At 56.5% G+C, this 22133-nt stretch overlaps 2 protein-coding genes across 2 annotated transcripts; both read right to left on the bottom strand.

Moving 5' to 3' along the window:
* Nucleotides 1-4350: 4350 nt before the first annotated feature.
* rlsE (RegA-like protein RlsE) lies at nt 4351-11429 on the bottom strand (the record flags this gene model as incomplete). Its single annotated transcript, XM_002952569.1, has 9 exons — nt 4351-4497; nt 5241-5339; nt 6341-6376; nt 6426-8300; nt 8910-9524; nt 9885-10490; nt 10652-10879; nt 11133-11186; nt 11364-11429. 9 exons carry the CDS (start codon nt 11427-11429, stop codon nt 4351-4353), a joined length of 3726 nt encoding a protein of 1241 aa, XP_002952615.1.
* Nucleotides 11430-14054: 2625 nt separating this feature from the next.
* VOLCADRAFT_93309 (uncharacterized protein) lies at nt 14055-21450 on the bottom strand (the record flags this gene model as incomplete). The annotated part of the gene is made up of 11 exons (XM_002952568.1): nt 14055-14115; nt 14725-14967; nt 15655-15896; nt 16276-16392; nt 16829-16916; nt 17225-17340; nt 17743-17879; nt 17967-18120; nt 18367-18711; nt 19455-19696; nt 21288-21450. The coding sequence occupies 11 exons, from the start codon at nt 21448-21450 to the stop codon at nt 14055-14057; spliced, it is 1908 nt and encodes a 635-aa protein (XP_002952614.1).
* Between the last annotated feature and the right edge of the window lie 683 nt (nt 21451-22133).

Genomic DNA, 22133 nt, shown 5'->3' with positions numbered 1-22133 from the left:
GAGCTGGTGCACTGCGCAAGCAAAGTATTGCTTACACATTTGATACAAGTAAAATTAGGAAAAGCTCGTGACGCGAAGGTATGCCCAGCCGTTCACTTGTTATCGCCCTGGATTACCTTACAACCAGAGAAAACGTACTGTTTCTAGTCGTACTCAAAAGTTGTCTGGCATAGCCAGCAACCTTGTGTAGCTGCAGTGGACTCGTACAACCCTAACCTGCATAGGCATACGCACCCAACTGAAGTAGCCGTAGTTCACCGTCGAGCTTACAGTCTCGTTTAAGTCTTAAATCAGGTGGACAAGACTGAACAATTAATGCCCAGCCAACGCTGCTGATACTCTTTTCAATCCGTTACGTAAGCTCTAATCTTAAAACCGGACTGTTCTTGTTCAACTTTTCACAAGCTGCTGTTAGGGTATTCTTTATACTAGCAACCTTTATTTTTTAGCAACGTGACGTAAAAGAGATTATCACTCAGTGAAAAGTCTTGGCGAAGTGTAAGGTGGTTATACTGGATTCACATGCTACGTTACGTTGCGAAAACTTTTAGGTAAAAGTGGCCCTGAGAAAGTCACCCAGTTCACACGGGACATTACGACGACGTTATATTCGTTGGCGCGAGCTGTGTAAAACCATCTCCATTTTATGTCTTTCAATGGCCAAAACTTCAGAACATCCCCTTAGAATTGCAATATATATTTGAAGGGTGATTGGCAGCCCTGCCTACTGCAATGGCACTGCATCCCGCACGAGCCGCGATGGCGTTTGCCCTAGCGGTCGCGCTGGATAAAATTTTTGATAATCTTGAAGATATGTTCAATGCTCAGTGGCAGAGATTGAGCGTGTGGGCCGACGCGGCGCGGCCCATGCCGCCGGAAGTGCGGCCGACTTGCCGTTTCGCGGGTGGCTTCAGCCCTGATACTACAATGGGTTACATATTGGCTATGCAAGCGGTCGTGAGCGGTCGAGCAACACGAGCGGCGTTATCCTTGTTCATTTTTATAATATAAGGCAGCGGTGTGACTAGAAATTCAGTCGGAGTGCAAAGCGCGCACAATTTGTCAAGTATGTGGTCTTTATAAGCGATTGGGCTTGGCCGTTTGTTATAACTCGCGAAATTGGCGACGCATTTCAAGTAACGGTACGAGGGGTCAGCGTTTGACGAAATTGACCCCCCCCCCCTGGTCACTTTAGACTTTTCGTCCACTTTACCGGTAACGTACCGTTACCAGTCCGAACCGACCACTTTTTCCAAAAAGTTTCAACGTAACGTAGCATGTGAACTGGCTATTACAGTCCAAGCTTACTGATGTATAACCTCCTACTGTAAAGTGAAACCTAATGCAGTTCATCTGCACGTCTGTCCGGACAAATTCCAGTGGGTAGGACAACAGCTACAAGATTCGAGGAAACGTTAGCCAGCCCATTCTTAACTGGCAACCGTGACATGGCCGCGGCGGCTTTCCATCCGTAACAAAAAACAGCGAGACCGTGGAGCGAGGCTGCTCTGCAATATTTCATTTGCAACTCTACACGCAGAGCAGCGCCTCCAGTGCGACATAAGTCCTAATACCAAGTATAATCAACATAGCTGGCAAAGATTATCAAAGGAGGACAATTGCACTGTACGACGAAACCGCAAGTGCAATGAAACATCCACTACAAGAAGGAGCGTGTGCGCAATGCAAGCCCCTAGTGCCTTAATGACCAGATACTTTGCAGACAAGAGTAGGCAAAGTCATCAACACCAAAAGCCGGGAACGTACACACCATGCTGTCATGCATGTCGCTATACCATAAGATCGTCGTAAGCCCCTCGCAATATCGTGAAAATATTCGGTGAATGCAGCCTTGCAACAATAGCAAAACGCACGCCGTACCTCGGAGCCTCGCTTCCGTTGGCGTGCCATTGCCCGCGCTGCAGCGGCCGCGCCTAGGAGGATGGTCAACTCTGATGTAATGTAAAAACACCCCCCCCCTGCGAGAGTTAAGCTTCAGCCAATTTACCACACTAGCTACGCGCCCACACTAACCCAGGGCAAACAATGACAGACTCAAACTGCCATACAACGTCATGCGTTAGCGCGGCGAAGAGACGGGTGCCGGCACGCTGGTTTCCCGACCTCGAAGCAGCTTCGAGGCCGTCCCAAGCACCTCAATCCACAGAACCAGACCGGGTCGCCTGGCAATGCCGATCTGGCCCGTCGGCCATGTGTATCGCCTAAGGGATAGGTGCCTCGCTGCGCCTCAGCCGGTGGACGACCGATGGGCAAGACACGCAGCGCACATGGCAAGCACAATAGTACACCTCATTGTCCCCGGAGATACTTCCTAACCCAAGACCCTGGTCTTCAACCGTAACCTATTACAACCGGGGCCACCGCATCCGGACAGGTACTGGTCTTGGACAAACTTGGAACAGTGATTGCGCAAAATAAAAACACTGCAGTAGTACATATCTTTGGCCAGTTTTGCACCCTGCATCCGGTACTGTAGTACGCCAACGTTGCGAGGTCGTGTATAGGTGGTGGCTGAGGATGCAGGAGGCCGCCAAGTCTATTTCATTATTCCACAGATCCGCCAACGCATCAAACAGCTGGACAACTGACAGAGGGACACAAGGACCCGTCCGCCAATTGCGACCGGCTGCATGTCAGCTGCTCCACAAATGACAGGCGGACACCCAAGCACGCGACAGGGAGGGAAAAACGAGAGACCACTCGCAGTACGTAAAAGTGTTCGCACGAGAGGCTGTATGCGAGTGCAACACCCATGAAAACAACAGGTTCTATGAGTGTGTGTGCACGCACGCATAACTTTAAATAAGCCAAAGAGTATGTTCAACCAACCTGAAGTGAAACAGATACAAATTGGAGACGTCGCTAACTGGGGCTAACCGGGGCCAACAAGGGTATGCAAGGAAGTAACCAACGGGGTATCCTTAAACAGAGCCGAACCGAACCACCCAAGCGTGCAATCGTGTGCTTACACTGTACCCCGCGCGCATCAGCTGAAGGCCACGACAACCCGACACGCGCTGAAATAGCTTCAGCCGCAACGGAGGAACCTAGGCATCACCAGCACCGCACGCCTGCTCCGAGATGGAGCGGAACCTTTTGGGCCCCTGCTGTATCAATTGCAGCAGGAGGATCTAAGTAACTAGCTAATAAGCCGACGCGCCAACAATCCCCATATTTAATCTACATGGGCCAGCCCGTGCTTTATTCCCATCCCCTCACTCCCATCGCTTGCTCCCACTGCGTCTTCACATTCTCCGTGGTGCGATATACATCACGATACCAAGCAGTAGCATGTTCACGTCCGATCAAATTGTCGATCGCTTTGCCAGCCGTTGTAAGGTTCTCCGGACACCAAGGAGAACTCCATGCTGGCTTGACCTGGCTATACACTGTACATCCGGTGCGAGGCCATGGCTAGCACGAGCGGGCTTTCTCAATACGTGGTCCCCCGAGGCGGACGCAGGAACGCGTACACATCCCTTCGGCCTGACAACAACAAGTGAAAACGAAATAGCCCTGTGAAATTCAAACATATGCATACGTGGGCATGCGCACGTGTGCGCTTTTGAGATACGTAAGCTGCCAGCGCCAAACGAAACGGCGGCATGGGGCCGGAGCCTATAGATTGGCGCAGGGGCCTTTATCCGAAACGTTTCCGTTGCCGCGACGCCTGCCACGGCTACGGGGCGCTCGCAATTGTGACGTCCGTGGTATTAATGATGTCCGTGTGTGGTGCGGCCACACCCGCGTTCCTATGTGTGCATCTCCAACATTTGCTGCTTCATGCAATACCTGGGCGCGCGCGCATGGCGTGTCGCGGTGCAAACATGCCTAAGCGACATGTGTTAGCATGCCTAAACAAACCGCCCTGCACCAGTTACCCCGTTGCCCCTCGTGCCAGCCACCGCCTGCTCCTTTTCATTTCCAACGCCATCGATCCGAGCCTCTCCATTCGCCTAGCTTTCTGCCGCGTCAAAATGGGGCTTTCACTGCAGCTGCGACACCCGCTACAGGGCACTGGACCGATTGCCAGCCTTGCGGGTGACACGATCAAACCCACCGACTGACTAGGGAGGGAAGGTGTCGAAAGGTATTCGGAACAACACATCGGAAGCCGGAAAAGGCAACCGAATGCGAGCGGCCCCAAAAGAGGTGAAAACGGGAAAGAGGAAAGGGCGGTCTAAAAGAGGAAGAAGAGTAGACCCATCATACCCAAGAGCATGCAAACAGTCTCGCATCCAAAACCATTTCCAAAGAATGCAACTACCATCTTTTGCATCAAGATACAGCACGTCAACGTGTACGGCCAAACTGAAAGTATTCCCCTTGTCAAATTGGGTTCAAGAATGATGATGCAACACTGCAAAAGCTATCCCCAAACCCTGCCGCCCGGGTGAGCGCCAACATCTTGACGTACGAGGAAGTCCAAGGACCCTCAAGCCCCTCCCCAATTGTCCGACATCGAACAACGAACACCTGCACGCACGCACATCACACTTCGCACGCGTATTAATGTGACGCCCGCTGCAGAGACCCAACCAGCCGAGCAAAAATCAGTTAACTTGGCCCTGGATCACGCCCCGTGCAACCGCCGTAGCGGCCCAACTCAGGGCATCAACATCTTTGCACGTGGAAACCACCGCATCTGCCAGCACAACTGTCTCCTCCTGCAAGCCAGCTGGGAGCCCACGTACATTATGACCCCATGCGCCGCCAGCACCAAGCCCTAGGTACCTTACTGACCGCGCCACAGGAAATCGAAGAGAAAAAATGCACATTGTGTACATGCATCCTAGGAACAGAAAAGCCGCGCCGTCCAGTATGCAAAACCTCACGGAGCCCGGCCCCACCTTGCGGTGGGGCGATGGCGGCGGCGCCGACTGCATGTACCGTCAGGCGCACAGCATTCTCCACCCTTCCATTCATCCCCCATCGGCCCTTCTCGGGCCTCGTTGCGCTCCCTCACTTCACTCCTCCGTCCACCTTAGCGCGGCGGCCGGTGAGACCTACATTTCCTCTCTTCTCCGCCATGGCGGCGCAATGACATACGAGCGGACAGCGGAGGAACGCACCACCCGTCCATACGAAGCTAAACGGCATCCGTAGCTGTCTGTCACACGCGCCCGCCGCCGCGGCTGGCCGCTTCCATGGTGGCTACTAAAGGCGCTTCACGAAAACTGCGCATACAAGCGCCCAGTGCTCCGCTACGCGATGCTCACCAGTCCACATGCAGGCAACGGCAGGCGGCCCAGCGGCAGCTTAAACTTAGAAGAGCCGCAACTGCGGACAGTTTCCACACAGTGCGGCTCGAGACGGCACTCCGCACACGAGGTGGGAAAGGCGCGACTCGAGCGGCTTGGGCTACACAAGACCACGAGGTCTGCGAACGACCCAAAAAGGAGCCGCCCGTGGGAAAACAATCCTAACGCGCCTGGAAAGGCACACGGGGGGGGTCCACGCAAATTACTCCTTTATTTCCTGCGGCAATATGTGACCCGAGGCCGCAACACACGCGAGTGGTGTGCCTGGCGGTGATGGCACGAAAGGAGACGAGGTGCGAGAAAGAGATATTCCCCAACGTCCCACGCCCCCAAGGTAGCAATATCCAGCAGATCGGCCAACCACACCGCTCCTTCTATGAAGGGCCGCTGTCCCGGACGGCTAGGCAGCGAGGGTGCTAATCATGGGCGGTGATATGCAACCAACTTCCCCCGTCAAAATTGCAACAATGTCAAACAGACGCCGGAAACACCTTTGCATAACATTAAGCATAAAAGCCCTGCGGCACAGATTAAAGCCACGCGACTACTGTACCGTTGCGTCGGGCACATTCGCCTATCAAGCCAGCCGCCTCTGCCAACGCTGCAAAAGCTCCTCTCCCCGACCGCCTAACCATGTTGGCAACAGTCTTCCTCGTCAACCATAAATACATACTTGCATAAGGCCCTTTCTTAGCCATCCCGCTCCGCTTTAAGACATCCTGCATTACAAGCCCGCCTATGAATTGCTGCTGCCATAGGCGCGCTGCTCACAAAAGGCCCAGAGACGCCCCGCTGCCGTCCAGATACAGTCCGCCTCCCATTCTACATGTACTGCGGGGCTCGGGTAGCCTCCTCAGCACTCCAGCACTGGAAGTGGGCCCACATGGGGTCGACGTCACCATCGGCACCGCACAGGGCTGGGAACACACCCGCAGCACCTGAAACTGACGCCGCTGTCGCCGCGGACCCAGTCGGCGGCGGGACAAACAACCCCGAACCGGCCGCTGCTGATGCTGCCGCTAAAGCCGAAGATGCAGTAGGGAGACTATTGAACGCACCCCCCCCCGCCGGCGGTCCAAGAGCAGGCCCGGCACCTGTAGTTGACGATGAGGCACCTGTAGCCTGTAGTTGGCGATGAGGCACCTGGGGCCTGTAGCTGGCCGCGGCGCTGCTCGAAGTCAACCCCATGCCCATGTCCGCTGCAAAGCCGCCTTCATGCATGTGCTGCGGATGTTGGTTCCGGCTGTTAGTGGGGAATGGCCTGGCGACGTGCTGCGGAGTTGAAGCCCAACTGTATGGATATGCCGTCGTCATGGAAGCCGCTGTCGCAATGCCGCGGTGTTGCTGCTGCAGCGGCAATGACGGCGGCTGCAGCTCCGTTTGTGGCATGACAGCGCCGCCGCTGCTCATGCGTCCAGACGCAGCTCCGGCAGCTGTGCCACACGTGCTGTCGCCGCCTGCTACAGCACCTCCAGGAGGCGCACGGGAGACTGATGGGGCCGCGGGCATGCACGCCGACGTGCCTGCTACCGATAACCCCACATCATCCAAGCATGCGCTTGTCGTTGGGTGCAACATAGAGCCGGCGGCTGCGCCATCCATCGGCGCCTCCACCTCCGGCCTGCCAGGAACGTACGGACCGCTTAGGGCGGCAGCCTCATACCGAGCGCCGTATACGCCTGGTGGCACATCCACGGTCCCTGGGCCTGGCGCCGCATATCGTCGACGATACGTGGTCGGCGGAAGTCCTCGTCTGGGGTACGGATGCGAGTAATAGCATCCATATGGTGGGGTAAACGGCGCGGGAGACGGTGCCGGCGCCGGCGGAGTCATCTCGCGAGGGTACACGTTCCTTTGGTACGGCCTAACAGGGCCCCCTGGACCCACCGGAAGCCTCGGCGGCATTCCCGGCACACTTCGTGTGTGCCCAGGCGGGTATGGATGGCACGGCCAGTAATGGTTGCTGTACGGCGGCCAATGGCGGCTTGAGGGCGGGTACATATGACCGGACTTTTGGGGTGTGAGTTGCGCCGGGCTATCCGTCGCCTCGGCAGTGGCCGCCGGTACCAATACAGGCGGCGATACCAAGGACGGCAGCCCGGGGTCAATCGCCTCTGGAAACGGCGGTGCCATCGCTGTTGCAACGCTCACGCCACCCTGCGCAGGTTGCAGCTGGGACTGGGCGCGGGCCCCCCCGGACACGGAGAACGACGAGCTGTCCCCCTGTAAGGACTGCTGCTCGGTACCTTGCTGCTGCACCTGCACAAACGGGGATTGTGCTGTGCGATTTATTTCCTCCTGCTGCGGCTTGGTGCGTGACTGCGGCCAGACGGTTGGTGGAGCACCGAGCTGCGGGTCGTGCATCTGCTGCCGCGACATTGCCGGGTACAACTGCTTGTGCAGCTGCTGCTGCTGCTGCTGTAATTCATATTGACCGTACTGCGCTGGGGTTGGCACCTGCGCCGGCGCTGACATATCCGGTGGCAGGGGACCGCACGGGTAAGCCCAACTGTCCGAGTCCCAGTCATGCCGTCCGGCAGGACCGCCGTCCTCATTGACGGGATCAATCGAATTGTACTGCATCAGGCCACCCGCACCTGGGCTAAGGACGAAGTTACTGCTAGTCCAACGGCTTGAAGAGGTGGTCGGGGCAGACTCTAGAGAAGTGCTTTCGGGCAGGCGGCAGGAGGAAGCCGGCGCTAAAGAAAGCTCCCCTGCTTCGGTACAACCGGCAACGGCACTGACATCCCCATAGCAGCCACCGCCGGCAACCTTCCCCACGGCAGCTGGTGCGCGCATAACGGTGGCCTCAGCAGCTAACTTCGAGGGGCCTGCACATCCCAGCGTGTGGGCACCGGCTGCCAGTCCGGCATCGCCATCGCTGCCGAACCGCCGAATGGAAAGGCCCGTAGGTGGACAAGCTGCGCCGTCATATGCGCAGTCACCTGCTGGCAAGCTGCCGGGGCCCCAAGCCAAGCTGTCACGGGCTGCGAGTGCTGTATGAGAAAGGTTTGAAAGCTGAGGGGTGGGCCCATACACCGAGTTGGGTGCAAGATCTTGCGCAGGCAGGGGGGCACAACTATCACCGGGGCCCAAGTACCGACCGCCAACGAATGGCGGCTGCTGAAACCCCTGCTGTTGGCGCTGCGGCAGGTACCCTTGCTGTTGCTGAAACTGTTGATGTTGATGTTGCTGCAGCTTCTGCTGTTGATCCGGCTGCGGCTGCTGAAGCTGCTGCTGGGTTAACTGTTGAGATAACGACGGCTGCAACCTTTGCGACAGCATGTGGTAGTGCTGTTGTTCCGCTGGCTGCTGCGTTGCATGGTCTCCTGGCGCCATCCTGCCGCCTATGAGGTACACACCTGGCGCAACAGCACCATTTGGCAGCGTCTCTAGGCCAGCACAGGTACCCCTAGTGGCAGAGACCCCGGCCGACAGCCGGCCTGCGATCGCGCCGCTGTTGCTGCCTCCAGCCGCGTAGGCCACTCCAGCGCTAGAAGAACCAACAAAGCCAATGGCAGAGTCGTCAGCAGTAGCTGTAGCTCGTGGTGACTGCTCCGATGCCGTAGCGCTGTTGCCGGTGGAGGCGTGGAGGGGCTGCTGCAAACTGGCAGCATTAAAGCCCACCTTTAACGCCTCCGTGTCGGACAAGTGGATCCCGATCATCATCGACCGTTGCCCCAACATCAGCGGACGCATACCCTGCCAATAATCAGCATTGTCCACACCCAGCGTGCCTTCCAGTCGGGACATCTTGTCCGCGGGGAACCCCGGGCGAGATCTTTGTGTTACGGACAGGTCCGCAGCCAAACCTTCGTCGCTGCCGCTGCCACCACTGCCGCCATGGCCGGGAGTAAGTGCCTCGCCAACCGCAAGCCCCGCACCCATCGCACTAAACCTCTCAGGTTCCGCCTTGACATCCAGACACGCAGGCCATGCGCCGTCTGTGCCGCAGGCGCTCGTGCCGGCGTCCACGTCCAAGCCCAAGTTATTGCTGCTCCCTCTGTTCTTGTCCGTGTCCCCAGCCAAGGTATTGTTAGTGTTCGCCGCTGCAGCCGCGGATGCCGCTGCCATTGCTGCAGCGGCGCTGGCATTAGTAGATGGTGCGCCACGCTGGCGTCGTTGCCGCGCCTTTCCAGTGAACACCGGCAAGTTGTGGCGCTCAAGCCAGGCCCCCAAGGGCTCCGCGGTGTCAACTACGCGTATGCTTCTGTACCACTTGGCCATCAGCGAGCCGCCAAGCTGTTCAGGCAAGCGGTTGGGACGAGCAAGGGGACAAGGGGACCAGCAAGAGAAGGGAGGGTTACGGTGGTGGAGGGCAGAGTGGATGGCTTGGGAGCTGCTGGCCGGGGATGTATTTGTGGTGGATAGGAGCGGTTGGACGCGAGGCCGGCAGGCATGTGGGTCGGAAGGTAGTAGACAGGGGAAGAATTAGAAAGCCTGAAGGTATTGGTTAAACCCAGTTCAGCGGTGCGGAATACTGCGGAGCGCTTACCCTAACCCTGATATTGATACTGCTTCTGATGTTATCGTTCATGCACACCTCCGGGGCTCCTCGGCCAACATATAATTACACGTCGCCGGGCAGGCTACGTAGCTCACCTTCTCAAACCTGCTCCTACTGACGAACATTCCATCAACCAGGATGCAATCGACGCCAACCATGTACCGATCTGGATAAAACATGCCAAAAACGGGTGGCTTGTCTTCAATGTCGTCCGCATCCCGCCGGGCTCCACGACCTGCAGCTCCCCGGGAACTGCCGCCGCGCTTCTTCTGACCGTCACTATCGTCCCCATCCGCCGATCCCCACTGCCGGTGCGAGGCCCCTCCGGCGTCTCGGCCCCTCTTCTTGGCTGCTTGGGGTATGGCATTCTGCTGCTGCTGCTGAGATTGCAACGAAGATTGCTGGTGGTTGTGGATCTGCTGCTGCTGCTGGCGGAAGGCGTTAGGTCCGACTGTGACGCGGACCGGCTGCGGGAGATGTGGGTTCTTTGACGCGAGGCCCTGCATAGCTTCCTGCTTTAGGACTTCTGGCTCGATACGCCAGCTGCCGGATGGCTTGGCGTCCTCCATTTCGCAGGCCTCGCCAGCACCGCCCGAGTCGGGTTGCGCTTTGGACGCCAAGCCTGCCTCGGCAACCTCGGAGCATTCCACAGCGGCTGCCGTTGCGGGAACGGCATGTGCAACCGGCGTAGTCAATTGGCGCTGGGGAGTTGAGCACAGGTCGGGAAGGAAGGCGGCCGAACCAGATGCAGCAACTGCGCTATTTTGCGGGAGCGGGGAGTTCATGGGCGATGTCGACAGGTTCCGCATAGCAGGGAGTTCTGGGCACTGGACCGTGCCATCCGAAGCACTCGTTGCGCTACCTGTGTCGCCGCCACTACCAGGGATAGCTGCCTCCGCAACCGCAGGTCTGGGGGCAGAACTGACTTGCTGCGAATTCCGCCGAAGGGACTTGGGGCCCAACTTCCGCGTTTCGGCACCTTCCATGTTGTCCGAAGCGAACAAGCTGACAACGCTGCGGCTTGGAGCTGTTGAAACCGCCTGGGCTGCTCCAACGGTGGCGGCGACAGCCCCTTCGGGCCCAACACTACCTGTTGACAAACCATTGGAAAACGAATTCATGATATAAAAGTTGCCGCTCGTATTTGTTATGGGATTCCTGGGGATGTTCCGGCGTGCCTATGGAAAAGTTCAACGAGCACAGGCGTTCTGAAGGCCATCCCAACACGCGCAACGCAGCGATCTTAGCAATCTTACGTATCGAGCAAGAGAATTGAATTCCTTATCCATGCAAGTGCCTCATGTTAAAAGTGCCCGCGAAGGACTCGTGTGCGCTGTGCGCACCTGAGAGACTGGCGCCCGGACGGGGCGGTAGGGATGCCGTTGGTACAAAACATCCTGTAAGCATGGCAGAAGGCATAGCTTTGCAAGCAGAACTACATTAAGTCATAACATCGGCTCACGGTCCGTGTACGTGTTGGCGCTGCCATCACACCGGCAGTGGCCAAGCCAAGAGGACCGGTTTACAACCATTGCAATAGTCTGTGGACTACAAAGGGAGCGCCAAGGACTTACTGTTTGGCCAGTCTTGAAGGCTGCCGGGACCCCAGGCTGCCGGCGCGTGGGTGTAGCCGGAGTCATTCTGCATCGTCTCTGTCTTCACGCGGTTGTGCAAAATGGAAGCACCAGTATGCTAAGATGCCGGTATACCCAGTGCCCGCTGTTCTTAACTACTTGTTGGCGCTTACCACCGCATATGATTGATACTTCATACACATAAGCTTGAGCAAAAGTATGTGTCTCGGGCTGGTCCTAGCGGTCTGCGCCTTTCAGATGGCCCATCGTGACCACCGTGAGGTGGGCCCCGAAAATAAATTTGGCCCAGCTCTTTTAACACCTGCTGAACTCCAACAAATGTTTTAGTTCCGATGCGGAACGGGATTAACGCAAACCTATCTGTCCCTGCACGGTCCGAAACCTTTAGGACAATTGCAGTACAGTGCTCCAGAGTCCTATCTAGTCGTCACTCGTCAGTATGTCCCTTTTCATCAACGTTGGCATGATAATTTCTTGCGTGTAATACTGGTATATATATGGAGGCTTGTGTGCTAGCTCTCACAGGTTTGTGTGGTGGCCACGCCTGCCGTGATGCTGAAACGTGCATGCACAACGGACATTTTGTCAAAACGCATAATAATAGTATAGAGCTCGTTTTGCTGGCGCCGTGTGGGATACAAACATGAAACGGTGTATCTGGACGAGCTTCCAAAGCTATCTGATCGCTACGTGCAATGATTGCCTCACTCTGTACCCGCAACAATCCATCCTCATTTTCTCTATGAGATTTAATTGTTGATATCACCCATGGACCGACGAGGCAAACTGTGGGCAGCTGCTTGGAAACGCCTACCGAACTGCAACGGAAATTCTAGGAAGCAAAGTCTCCAATCTAGCACTGCACGCAGCGAAGATTACAAGTTATCAATGGGTGTTCCGTCAAAAGTGTCCTATCCTACTACATCATGGTCTTAACGTAGCAGCCAGGCAGCGCCAGGCCTCTTGACGCCTAATAGGCATCAAGCAGCAGCATAGTATGCTGGTGGGATCTTTTAATCTTTCGCAATCCGCCCCCTTTGTTCTACCACCACTTAAGCCCAGCATGTCCAGGGCATGTCCACTCCGAATGCCTCCCGGCATGCACACAGTCGCACACCGGTCCGAGGTCTGGTTGGATCTGTGCTCGGCCCAGCAAGGCAATATTTCACCAGTTCCACCGCATCGTGGTTAAGGCTTATTGCTAACTCGTTGCCGAGCCACTGGGGGGTACCATCCTGGTGTACATACACGCCAGAGGAGTGCGTCTTTAAACCGTGCCAGCGTGTCCAATTGGACATGTATTTGAATTGGCTCCTCACCCAAATCCAACATGGACATTTGCGTTGCACAGGAACCGAAGAGGCATTGATTCGCCGGTGTCAAGACTTATCCTCGCTGCTAAAATGTGCCGCGCATCAGAGCAGTGCAGAGCAGAGCCGGGCACCCACCGTGCAAAGAATGTCAAGAGACATAGGTTCCACACGGTGCATCGCACCAGGTGTCCTGCTGTGCAACTTAAGCCCGCTCAAGTCCTCCGCAATTATTTCACTTCCACAAGGCAAAGATTTTGCCAGCCCTGCTAAATGCCAACATTACCGCACACAAGGCTACACATTCGGGTTGCGCAACGTTTCGATCCCTTCATTCCGCTTATGTGGACGGCTGTCTTAACCAAGCAATTGCGAAACTCTAAGGCTGCAGCCAGCTGCTCGTATCAGACGCGTCAGACGTCACTAATGAACGCAAAAGTCAAAGGTGGCGAAAGGATCGACGTGGAAACAGAGACGAGCAAAATCACCAACGACATCCCGTAAGGACATAACTCTTCACATCATCGACAATTCGAAGTCCTAAAAAAGCATTACTAAAATTAGCACATTATTTAAAAAGCACTCTCTGTCCGAAAAAGCCTCCTGCCGCATAGGTCGCTATTATGAATTCGAGCAAGACCGACGGCTCGCGCGCGTCTCGAAGCACACACACACAGGCGCACGCCGAGGCTGCCCGACAGACAGATAGACGGACAGATAGACGGACGGGGTCCCAGTTCACTAGCGTAATCCTTTGCCGTAAGTCGCGCGGCCCAATACACCAACATCCCACCACCTTCCGTGTTATCCTCAGCATAATCACCGACACCAGCCCCGACCCTTGAGCATGCAGTTCTTCCTTACGTAACCCATCAGCGACAATATCCAAACTGCAAACTGCGCTACTCTCCTTCCCTAAACAGCCCTCCATACGTTGCTCTCACGACGCAGAACTCTAACTGCTTGTGCTCATTGTCCTCTCGGTCTTTCTCCTGCCATAACTATCCTCCAATGTTTACTTTAAATTTGTAAAGCGTCAAGCACAAAATTGAACTAATATCAACCCTCCCTCCCGACACATACCGCAAGCATAACACGCCTTCGGGGTACGATTCTTGTCCAAGGCCCCGTATCCGCCTTACCCCTGAACACTTCAACCCGTCCTTGGACGGGAGCCACGGCTCACTGCACTGCTCCCTGCCCTGCGCGGCCCCTGCATGCACTGCAGCATACAGCTTTACGGATCCGGTTGGACCCACCTGATCACTTGGTCATGAGGCTCGTAACCGCGTTTCACGCCTTCGGCTGGGCCCAATCATACTCCACTACTTCTTTGCCCTCCCTCGACCAAGCACTCAAATCAATCCCAGCCGCGGATGAAGTTGGGATCCTCGAGCAGCTGCCCCAGCCGCCGGTTGTATCTGCGGGCCACAAAGGGGTTGCGGCAAGTCAGTCTAGGGTAGGATCAGAGGAAACCAAGCAAACCAGGCTAGCGGATGGATGAGGAGATGCGGACGAGTTTTAATGACGCATTACAGACACAGCGAAAATACATATTGGGGACGAACTACCTGCCGTATCAGACAATACGAGATATACGCGAGACTGTAACTTTACATTTCCTAATCTGGCAAGGCGCCGGCGGCCCCCGAGTCCCCTTTTAGACAACTAGATTGCCAGGGCAAAGCAAGGCGGAACGAGGATTGACTAGGCAGCCCGAAGGGCCGCGTTTGAGCCAGGAAAAAGGGATCAGAATATGGTGAAATGGGGGAAAGACGAACCACGAACGCGTGAAGCTGCTGCCAAGGAGCAGAACTGACCAGTAGGCGTTCTTGAAGGCGGCGACCTCGGGATGATGTAGTGAAGATGATGTCGGAAACCTACCTACCTAGCCTCCAAGACTTAAGCAAGATCGGAAGAAAAGTAAAATGAAGCTGTGGAAGAGGTAGACGTCCCCATGGCGTACCCGAAAAGCGATACGTGGCGGAGTGCAATGTGCCAGGAAGTGAAGAGTGATGCACTGTACTTACGGTGCGTAAAACTCTGCCAGCTCGCGCCGGATGGCGGCCGACATAGGGGGGCGCCCACCACTTGCAGCAGCTGCTGTTACGCCACCATCGTCGCCGCCGTGTCCCCTACGCCGCTGCCGCCGTCGGCCCGAGTGTTGCTGGAGCTCTCTTTGGGCCGCCAGAGCGCCCTGGCGGTTGATCGCATAGCGCGAGCCTTCCACCTTGTCTCCCTCCAGCAGGATGCGCCGAATTTCCCCCCACAACCTGTGCAGGTGCGCACAAGCACCAACCATCTGAGCACCAACCCGTGTCAAGCACATGGCACTGTGCTGACATCGCATTGTCAACCCGACATTATTTCGAAGTAGGTCCACCATGCCAAGTGATTAACCAGCCAACCAACTATGCCAATCCCGTAGCCATAGGTCAAACTGTCATCTGTGTCAGCTCTCAACTCCCAGACAGGGTACCCAGGGGGTGATGGAGGGGCTCGGCAGGGTACCATGGCACCGGGGGTGATAGGAGCTATGTAGGAAAACTGCCGACCCAAAGACTACAGGTACACTACGAGGACACGCTGAGAGAGGTAGTCGGAAATGATCATCAATAGGGACCAAGACGGGCAGGGACGCAAAAGATGTCGACTGGCGATGCCTCAACAGCATCAACTGAGCGTGAAGCAGAGATGGGACGTGCGACAGAAACAGAATCACGGCCCAGACGAATCTAGCAAAAATCTATTCCTCCATATCTATTTCCTATTCCTATTATATCTATGATCTTTCCGAAATGCTTTCATTCAGATTTGGGTCAGAGTCCATCGGTGCATCGGCATATACCGGTACCTTCTTAACTCCTACCCTTTTTCCCGGCCCTTCGGCTTGGCCCTCCCTGGAGACTCGTTTTAACCTCCATCATCCCTTCTTCAGCCCCCAAGAACCAATAACACACTTGTCGTCGACAGGCGCCTGCATGGCCGCCGCCGCCTCGTCCGCAGTGGTGGCCTTGCCCACGCGCTCGATGCGCGCATGGTAGTCCACCGCGGAGACGTCCAGCCCCAGCCACTCCGCCACCCGGTTGAACACCTCCACGGGGTCTGCGAAGTAGTCCTCACTGCGCAGCACCAGCAGGTCCTTGCGGTCAAAGAACTTGAGCCAGATCTCCAGCCAGACCGAGTACACGCCACGAAGGAGCTGACGGGGGCGCGGGGAGGGGTATTTGCGGGCGGAGGGAAGGAGAGAGGAAAAACAGGGGGAGAAAGGGGAGAAAGGATTCAGGCGGCTAAGTTCAGGGCTCGGGGACTATGGGGTATGGGGCGGGCTTATCCGGCACAACAGGCGCAGGGATTTTGAGCGACGCGGGGATCGGGTGATGAGTTGTCAAGGAGGAAGAGAGGAAAGGGCAGAGTTGGGGCAGAGTACCCCAACCGGTCCTCACATAACGCAATCACCACACCTGCCATCATCATCACCATCACTATCACCTCGAGCAACCCACACCGCCGCAAGCTACCGAAGCCCTTTCCACCCGCTTCCACAAATCTAGACCTTTAGAGGCCATAGCTAGCCTCACCTGGTCGGCATGGAAGTACAGCCTCTCCTCCCTCAGGCCCCACGTCTCGAAGTGCAGCAGGCAGCCGATCTCACTCTCACTGCCATTGCGGCCCATACACGCCTTGAGCCCAGTTAGCTAAGCACACAGGGATCGATTATTGCGGGAGGGGAATCATGTGCAGGAGGTATGGAGGAAGAAGCAAAGTAGGGTAGGATCATAGGCTGGTCCTTGGGGACCCTCAGGCTCGTATGGCCCCGTAAACACCTTCGGAAGGTAACGCAACTCCAGGAGGTGTAACGCACACACACAGACATACATATGCACAAGCCGTAAAAGAGAAGCCCGGTGACGCACGAAGCTGCATCCGCTGAGGATTCCTAGAAGCAGGGTTTTAAGATCTGAACAGAGCTCCGCGGAGGCAGGAGGTCAGACGGGATGGGATCGTGGGAACGGGTTGCATACAGCCCCTCATATGTATGCGAGGGGCGTATATTACGAGGGACATTTGGATCGCTGATCAAGATGGGCTGCCCTCCCCCTTTTTCACACACCCGTCTCCGGTCGCTCGCACCTGCTCGCGCGCGTACGTCTCAAAGCCCTCCGGACTGGGGCCGTACTTGTCGCGGTAGTGGCCGTACCGCCAGTAAGCGCTGTACAGCCTACACAACGTCAGCACGACGCACATCGACGGCGGCAGAGGTGACGCCTCGCTCAGTCGCGACTCCGGGTATAATCCCATCCAGAATGAAAAACGCAAATAACAGGCACGTGACAGACAAAACCGGACGACAGGCAGGTAGGCAGAAGCAAGTCCGCCCCAGAACCCACCGTACAAACGCTAACCGCTCCGAAGGCATCTCATAACCTGGCCCCACTTCTACCCCCACCTCCCACCTCTACCCCCACCTCCACCTCTACCCCCACCTCCACCTCTACCCCCACCTCCAGGGCCCCCCGATCCCCGCACCTGTCCACCGGATTGCGCACCAGCACCACCATCTTGGGCGGCCGCCTGCCGTACACAGCCGAGATGAGCAGCGGAAGAGAGATATCGTTGTACGGCAACCCCAGGCTGGCGGCGAGCTGGATGGACCATGTGCGTTTACGTGTGTACGTATGTCCGCGGCGGGACCGGGACCATGTGCCGGGAGGGCGGCAGGGTTGGAATGTGTTTTTGAAGGGTTGCGAGCCAGGAGAAAAGACAACATGAACCTAGGGAATGCGCCAAGCTCTCCAGGGACCATGCGCCGTTCCGAAAGCTGAGATGGGAGCATTGGGAAGCCTTGGGCTGAATTCTCTCGAGTAATCAAGGCAACAACGCTACAACGCGCTGGGGCCAGGCGCTGGCCGTCCCCCCTTCTTATCCCTCATCCTCTCACACACCATCACAGCCAGGACCGTCACCGTCACCACCGTCGGCATCACTCCTCCCCTAAAACCCCAGGGTCCAGTCTCTTTCGTTTGTAGCCTCCCGCAGTGCCGCACCTCCCGGTCCGCCTGCCTCGCCGCGGCGTAGCACCCCTCCAGGCAGCCATCCCTCTCCGCCCCCTCCTTGTGTGTCTTATGGCAGCCCTCCCAGCAAGGCGCCATGGACTTGATGAAGGCTCGATGGGCACGAACGTCTGGGGCAGATGGTAGGGGAATCGGGGTGGGGCGGGAGGGGATTGCTTTGGATCGGGTGGATTTGGACAAGGCGACGGGAGAGGCACCTGACTCGCTTGCGGTCGAGGGCGTAAAGGGGTGAGCAAGTAAGGCACCGGGCGATTGGGCGGCACAGAGGGGCCACAGAGGGGAATGGAAGGTAATTTTGAATGGATGGGAGGGGCGAAGCGCCTGCAGGACTGCAAGCGCCAACGATACCAGCTGTGAGGTCGCGGAGAAATGATGGAGATGAGGGTCGGAAGAAACTTAACTTTCCAACGGACCCCAGGTGTCCAAATAGCCGCGCGCGCCAGGTGCGAAAGGTAGGGCTGTGACCCCCTCCCGCTTCCCCAACCCGGGCTCCTCACAATCACCCCTGCCCAGGGTACGTAAGGCCCCTCGTCTGGATTCGGAGCCCCAACCCAGTTATCAGACGTTTCAGGAAGCCGCCGTTCCCTGCGGCGGCACCGGCGACCTACTCGGGCTCCAGTAGAAAGCAAAGGTGCTGCTGCTTCCATCGAGCAAGATCTTCTGCTGCCGCCGAAGCCAGGCGGCGCCGCCCGGCTCGCCAACAAACGCGACGGGGCTGCTGCTGGTCGCCGCCTTCGCCGCCAATTCGACCTGCCGCGGCCAGGCTGCGATGCGTGCCGCCCCCTTTGCCGTACCCGCCACATAGCCGCTCAAGGACTTGTCGAACTCCGCCCAAAAATGCCACCGGCTGACGTCAGACTGCAGTAAACGGGATTGGGAGAAACCGAAAAACGCTCTCCGGGAGAAATAGAAAATGTGAAACACAAATGGGATAACACGCGACTGGGGCGGGGAAGAGATGGCTGGAGGACACGAAGGCACGAACCTGATTTGAGCAGGGAGGCGGGAGTGCGGCAATTGGGGATCACGAGGTAACTGGCAGTGACACGATAACCTGCGCCGCGTGAGGACTACGGCACTCGAGAGGCCCGCTTAATGGCTCTGGAAATCGGGGAACACTAACGACCTGGGGCGCGGAAAGAAGAAACCTCCACATGAACTAAAAAAGGCGTGCAGCAGATGACGTTCGGAAGCGTTGATCGGGTTCGGGCCAGGCCAGGCCGGGGGGGGAGAGAGGTGGCGAGGAGAGCCACGGCAATCAGAGAGCAGGGGTGAGGGGGCACCGCATTGGATGGTCGAGATGCCCCTTGCTTACTACGAGGTGTGTTACTTTGTTATCGAAGCAATCCAGTAAGAAAATTGGTTTTGTGCATTATCAGCATCAGGAACAACACAGCGGCGCGGCGCCCACGCGCGCGGGTGTGTCGATAAGTGGATGAGATGCCCCGTGAGGTAGCGGCCATTCTGTCACTGACCGTCAATTACCCCCGGGTTGCGGGAGGGGAGCAAGCCAGGAGTCACCCGCATCACAGGAGCCATGCGCCAGCGTCACAGAGACCCACAGGGTCACCTGAGAAATCTCGCCACGCATCAGGCCACTTGTTGGATATATTTACATCGATGTGGCCTAGTGCGCAACGTACTTGCTGCGCCTCTGCGGCGCGTTCTTCCACACCCAGCCGCACCTTAGCCACGAGCGGGTGCTTGTACAGCGCCTGCCAAAGGCTGGCGGCGCCGCAATGGAATCCGCCCATAATCATAGCGTACGGCAGACAGTTGACAGCGCCGCCGTCGCCGTCTGGGACGCCTGCTGACGGCGACGCCCAGCAGGGGTTCTTCAACGCGGACATGAACGACCGTTCTGGTCCCGGGGCATTGTCGTACAGTTCCTTGTCGAGCTTCTCCAGCGCCTCACGAAGCTCCCAGCCTGGAACCATGGACGGCGTGCGAAAATGGGGAAGGTGGGCCCGAAACTGTGTGTTTCGTCAGCCAGCAGCCCGGTCTTCACGGGCTGGGGGGCTTAGATGATCCCTACCGCGGCATCGCGGAAGCCGAAGGGGCGCAAGAAAAAATGGGGAAAGCGCTTCTCCAGGACTACTATCACACGTGCCCCTGTGAAACCATTACTGCCGTAAGCCAGTGTGCCTCAGATAATTTTTTGTGTTCGTGGTGGTTAAGCGACAGTTGCAGCCAGCCAAAGATTGGCCAAATGCCCTAGGCTCCATGGCAAACATTGGGAAGTCAACTGGTAAAGGAGACATACATGCTGTGTCTTCTGTGTATGTGCATATTCTTGTGCTGGAAAGGGCGTCGCCTATGTCAAAGCACAGCATAAGTGTTACGAGCAATACGATACGCGCTTGCATGTGTGCGGCCGTGTCGATTTCAGGAGGAACCGGTGGAGTTGAGGAAAAGGAGGTGTTGATTGGGAGGGATGGGAAAATGGAGGGGACTGAACCACGCAGGCGTTAGCAGCATCTTTGACAACGCAGCACCACGGAACGGCCGCGGGAGATGGACTCTAGGAACAGGGAAAAGAACCACAGCGCGAACTGAGCGTGGTGTATGCGAAGAGTCCGTCCTCGATAGGCACATTGCACAGGTTGTGTGTGTCATGGCGAGCTGCAACGGCATGCGTGCTGTTACGATGCTGTGCGTGCGTGGCCTGCTGCGCGTCTCCACATCTACGATGTCGGGTGACTGGATGAGGAGGGGTCCAGTTGGCAGGACCCAAATCGCCGTCGGTTGTACGGTGTAATCAACTTTCAATATATATACAGTCCATGACCTCCCGGCTTTGACAGAACCCCCCCACACACACTCGTGCGGCACTTGTAACTTGTAACTCTAGCATGCCTATTCACCCGTGGGTGGTAATTTGGGAAGAGGCCGTGGAAATAGCCTGGAGGTAGACAGACATGGCTGCGTGGATGGGGCAACGATTCATGGAGGGCATGCACGGGCTAGGGGAAGGCCCGACCGGACCCTCAAGTATGCAGGATGTCAGCGGCAGTAGCAGCGGCAGAGGCTTTCCAGCTACACTACATGCGAGGTGCAGACGACCACCGAGTCATTTTTCATTCAGCTGGTGGCGCGAGCTCGGGCGTGCGACGCAGGTGGATCGCGCAGCTCTAGCGGTCTTAAATGGGCAACTAAGCCAGCACGGTGGGGCGCGTTGACAGAGAAGGGACGATGGTGAATGGGTGTGAAGCAGCGGGCAGGAAAGTACCGCGATGCAAGAGGCCAAGCGTGCCGGTTATATGGGTATTGATTTGAAGTCTGGCTTCCAGAGGCTTTGTAGATGGAGTGAAGCTCCATGTGAGGAGAGGCAAGGCGAAGCAGCAGGATTAGTCACTTGCGGGTTAGTCCTCCCCTAGCCATACACCTATGGACCTATCAAGCAGTGACGCAGCATCGGCCGGCGCCACAAGATCCAATGTATGCTGCCACATATGATTAACTTTATGCAGGTCTGCAGCTCTCCCCTGCAAGACAACCAAATAGGAACGACGGCGCACCTCGTGGCAATCGAACCGAGTGCAGCTGACGTCCCAGCGCTCCCAGCGCATAGACTCGCTTATGTGCCCACAGATCAGATGACAAGAGAAGGAAGGCGGCGCACAATACTACGTAACGTGAGCAGGCAGGGACTGAAAGCACCACAACAGGCGCGAAGGCCATCCTTCTCGACGAAGGCAAAATTTAACGCATATCACACGCAGTTCTATCAATAAGTTCAAAGCTGCTTGAAAGATGAGCCAGGAGGGAAGTTTGAGTGCAGCAAAGTAAGATGCTAGACAACGTATTGACTATGCATACCGATGCTTAAGAAGATTATGTCTGCAGGAGAAGCACTCGGAAAACATTGATTTATCTAATCAAGGGAACCCAATGGAAGCTAGGATTTGCAGCTTTGGTTATTGATATAGGACTGAGGCTGCGGTAACCCTAGGACGATGTCGTTACACGAAGGGAAGTTCTACGAATAGCCGACAACGGCAGTCTCGAACCCAGGTGATGACGCCCCACGGGACACAGTAATAGAGAGGCCAGGACTAAACTTGCAATGAGCCAGTTGGCATAGTTCCACGCCCCACATAATTCAGTTTGGTGTGACCTTGTAGCTCTGTATAAGAACACAACAGGACATAAACAACTGCTCTCGCACCGCCACTTCAGGGCGGAGGCTTTGCTGGAGCCCGTCCTTCTTGCAAATCTAACGAGTTTAAGAGACCTCTGTCTATGCAGTCCGTAAGTGGAATGAAGCGAATGAGTAGGCAGTGCCCTGCCTATCAACTGGTGACCATCCGACAGACAACAGTTGCCATTGAGTTGAAAAGGTGTCTGTACACGATAAATGCCTA

This window comes from Volvox carteri (genome assembly GCF_000143455.1).
Source record: "Volvox carteri f. nagariensis unplaced genomic scaffold VOLCAscaffold_31, whole genome shotgun sequence".
NCBI lineage: Eukaryota > Viridiplantae > Chlorophyta > Chlorophyceae > Chlamydomonadales > Volvocaceae > Volvox > Volvox carteri.
Note: the sequence above shows the minus strand (reverse complement) of the source record. Positions and strands in the feature narration are given on the sequence as shown.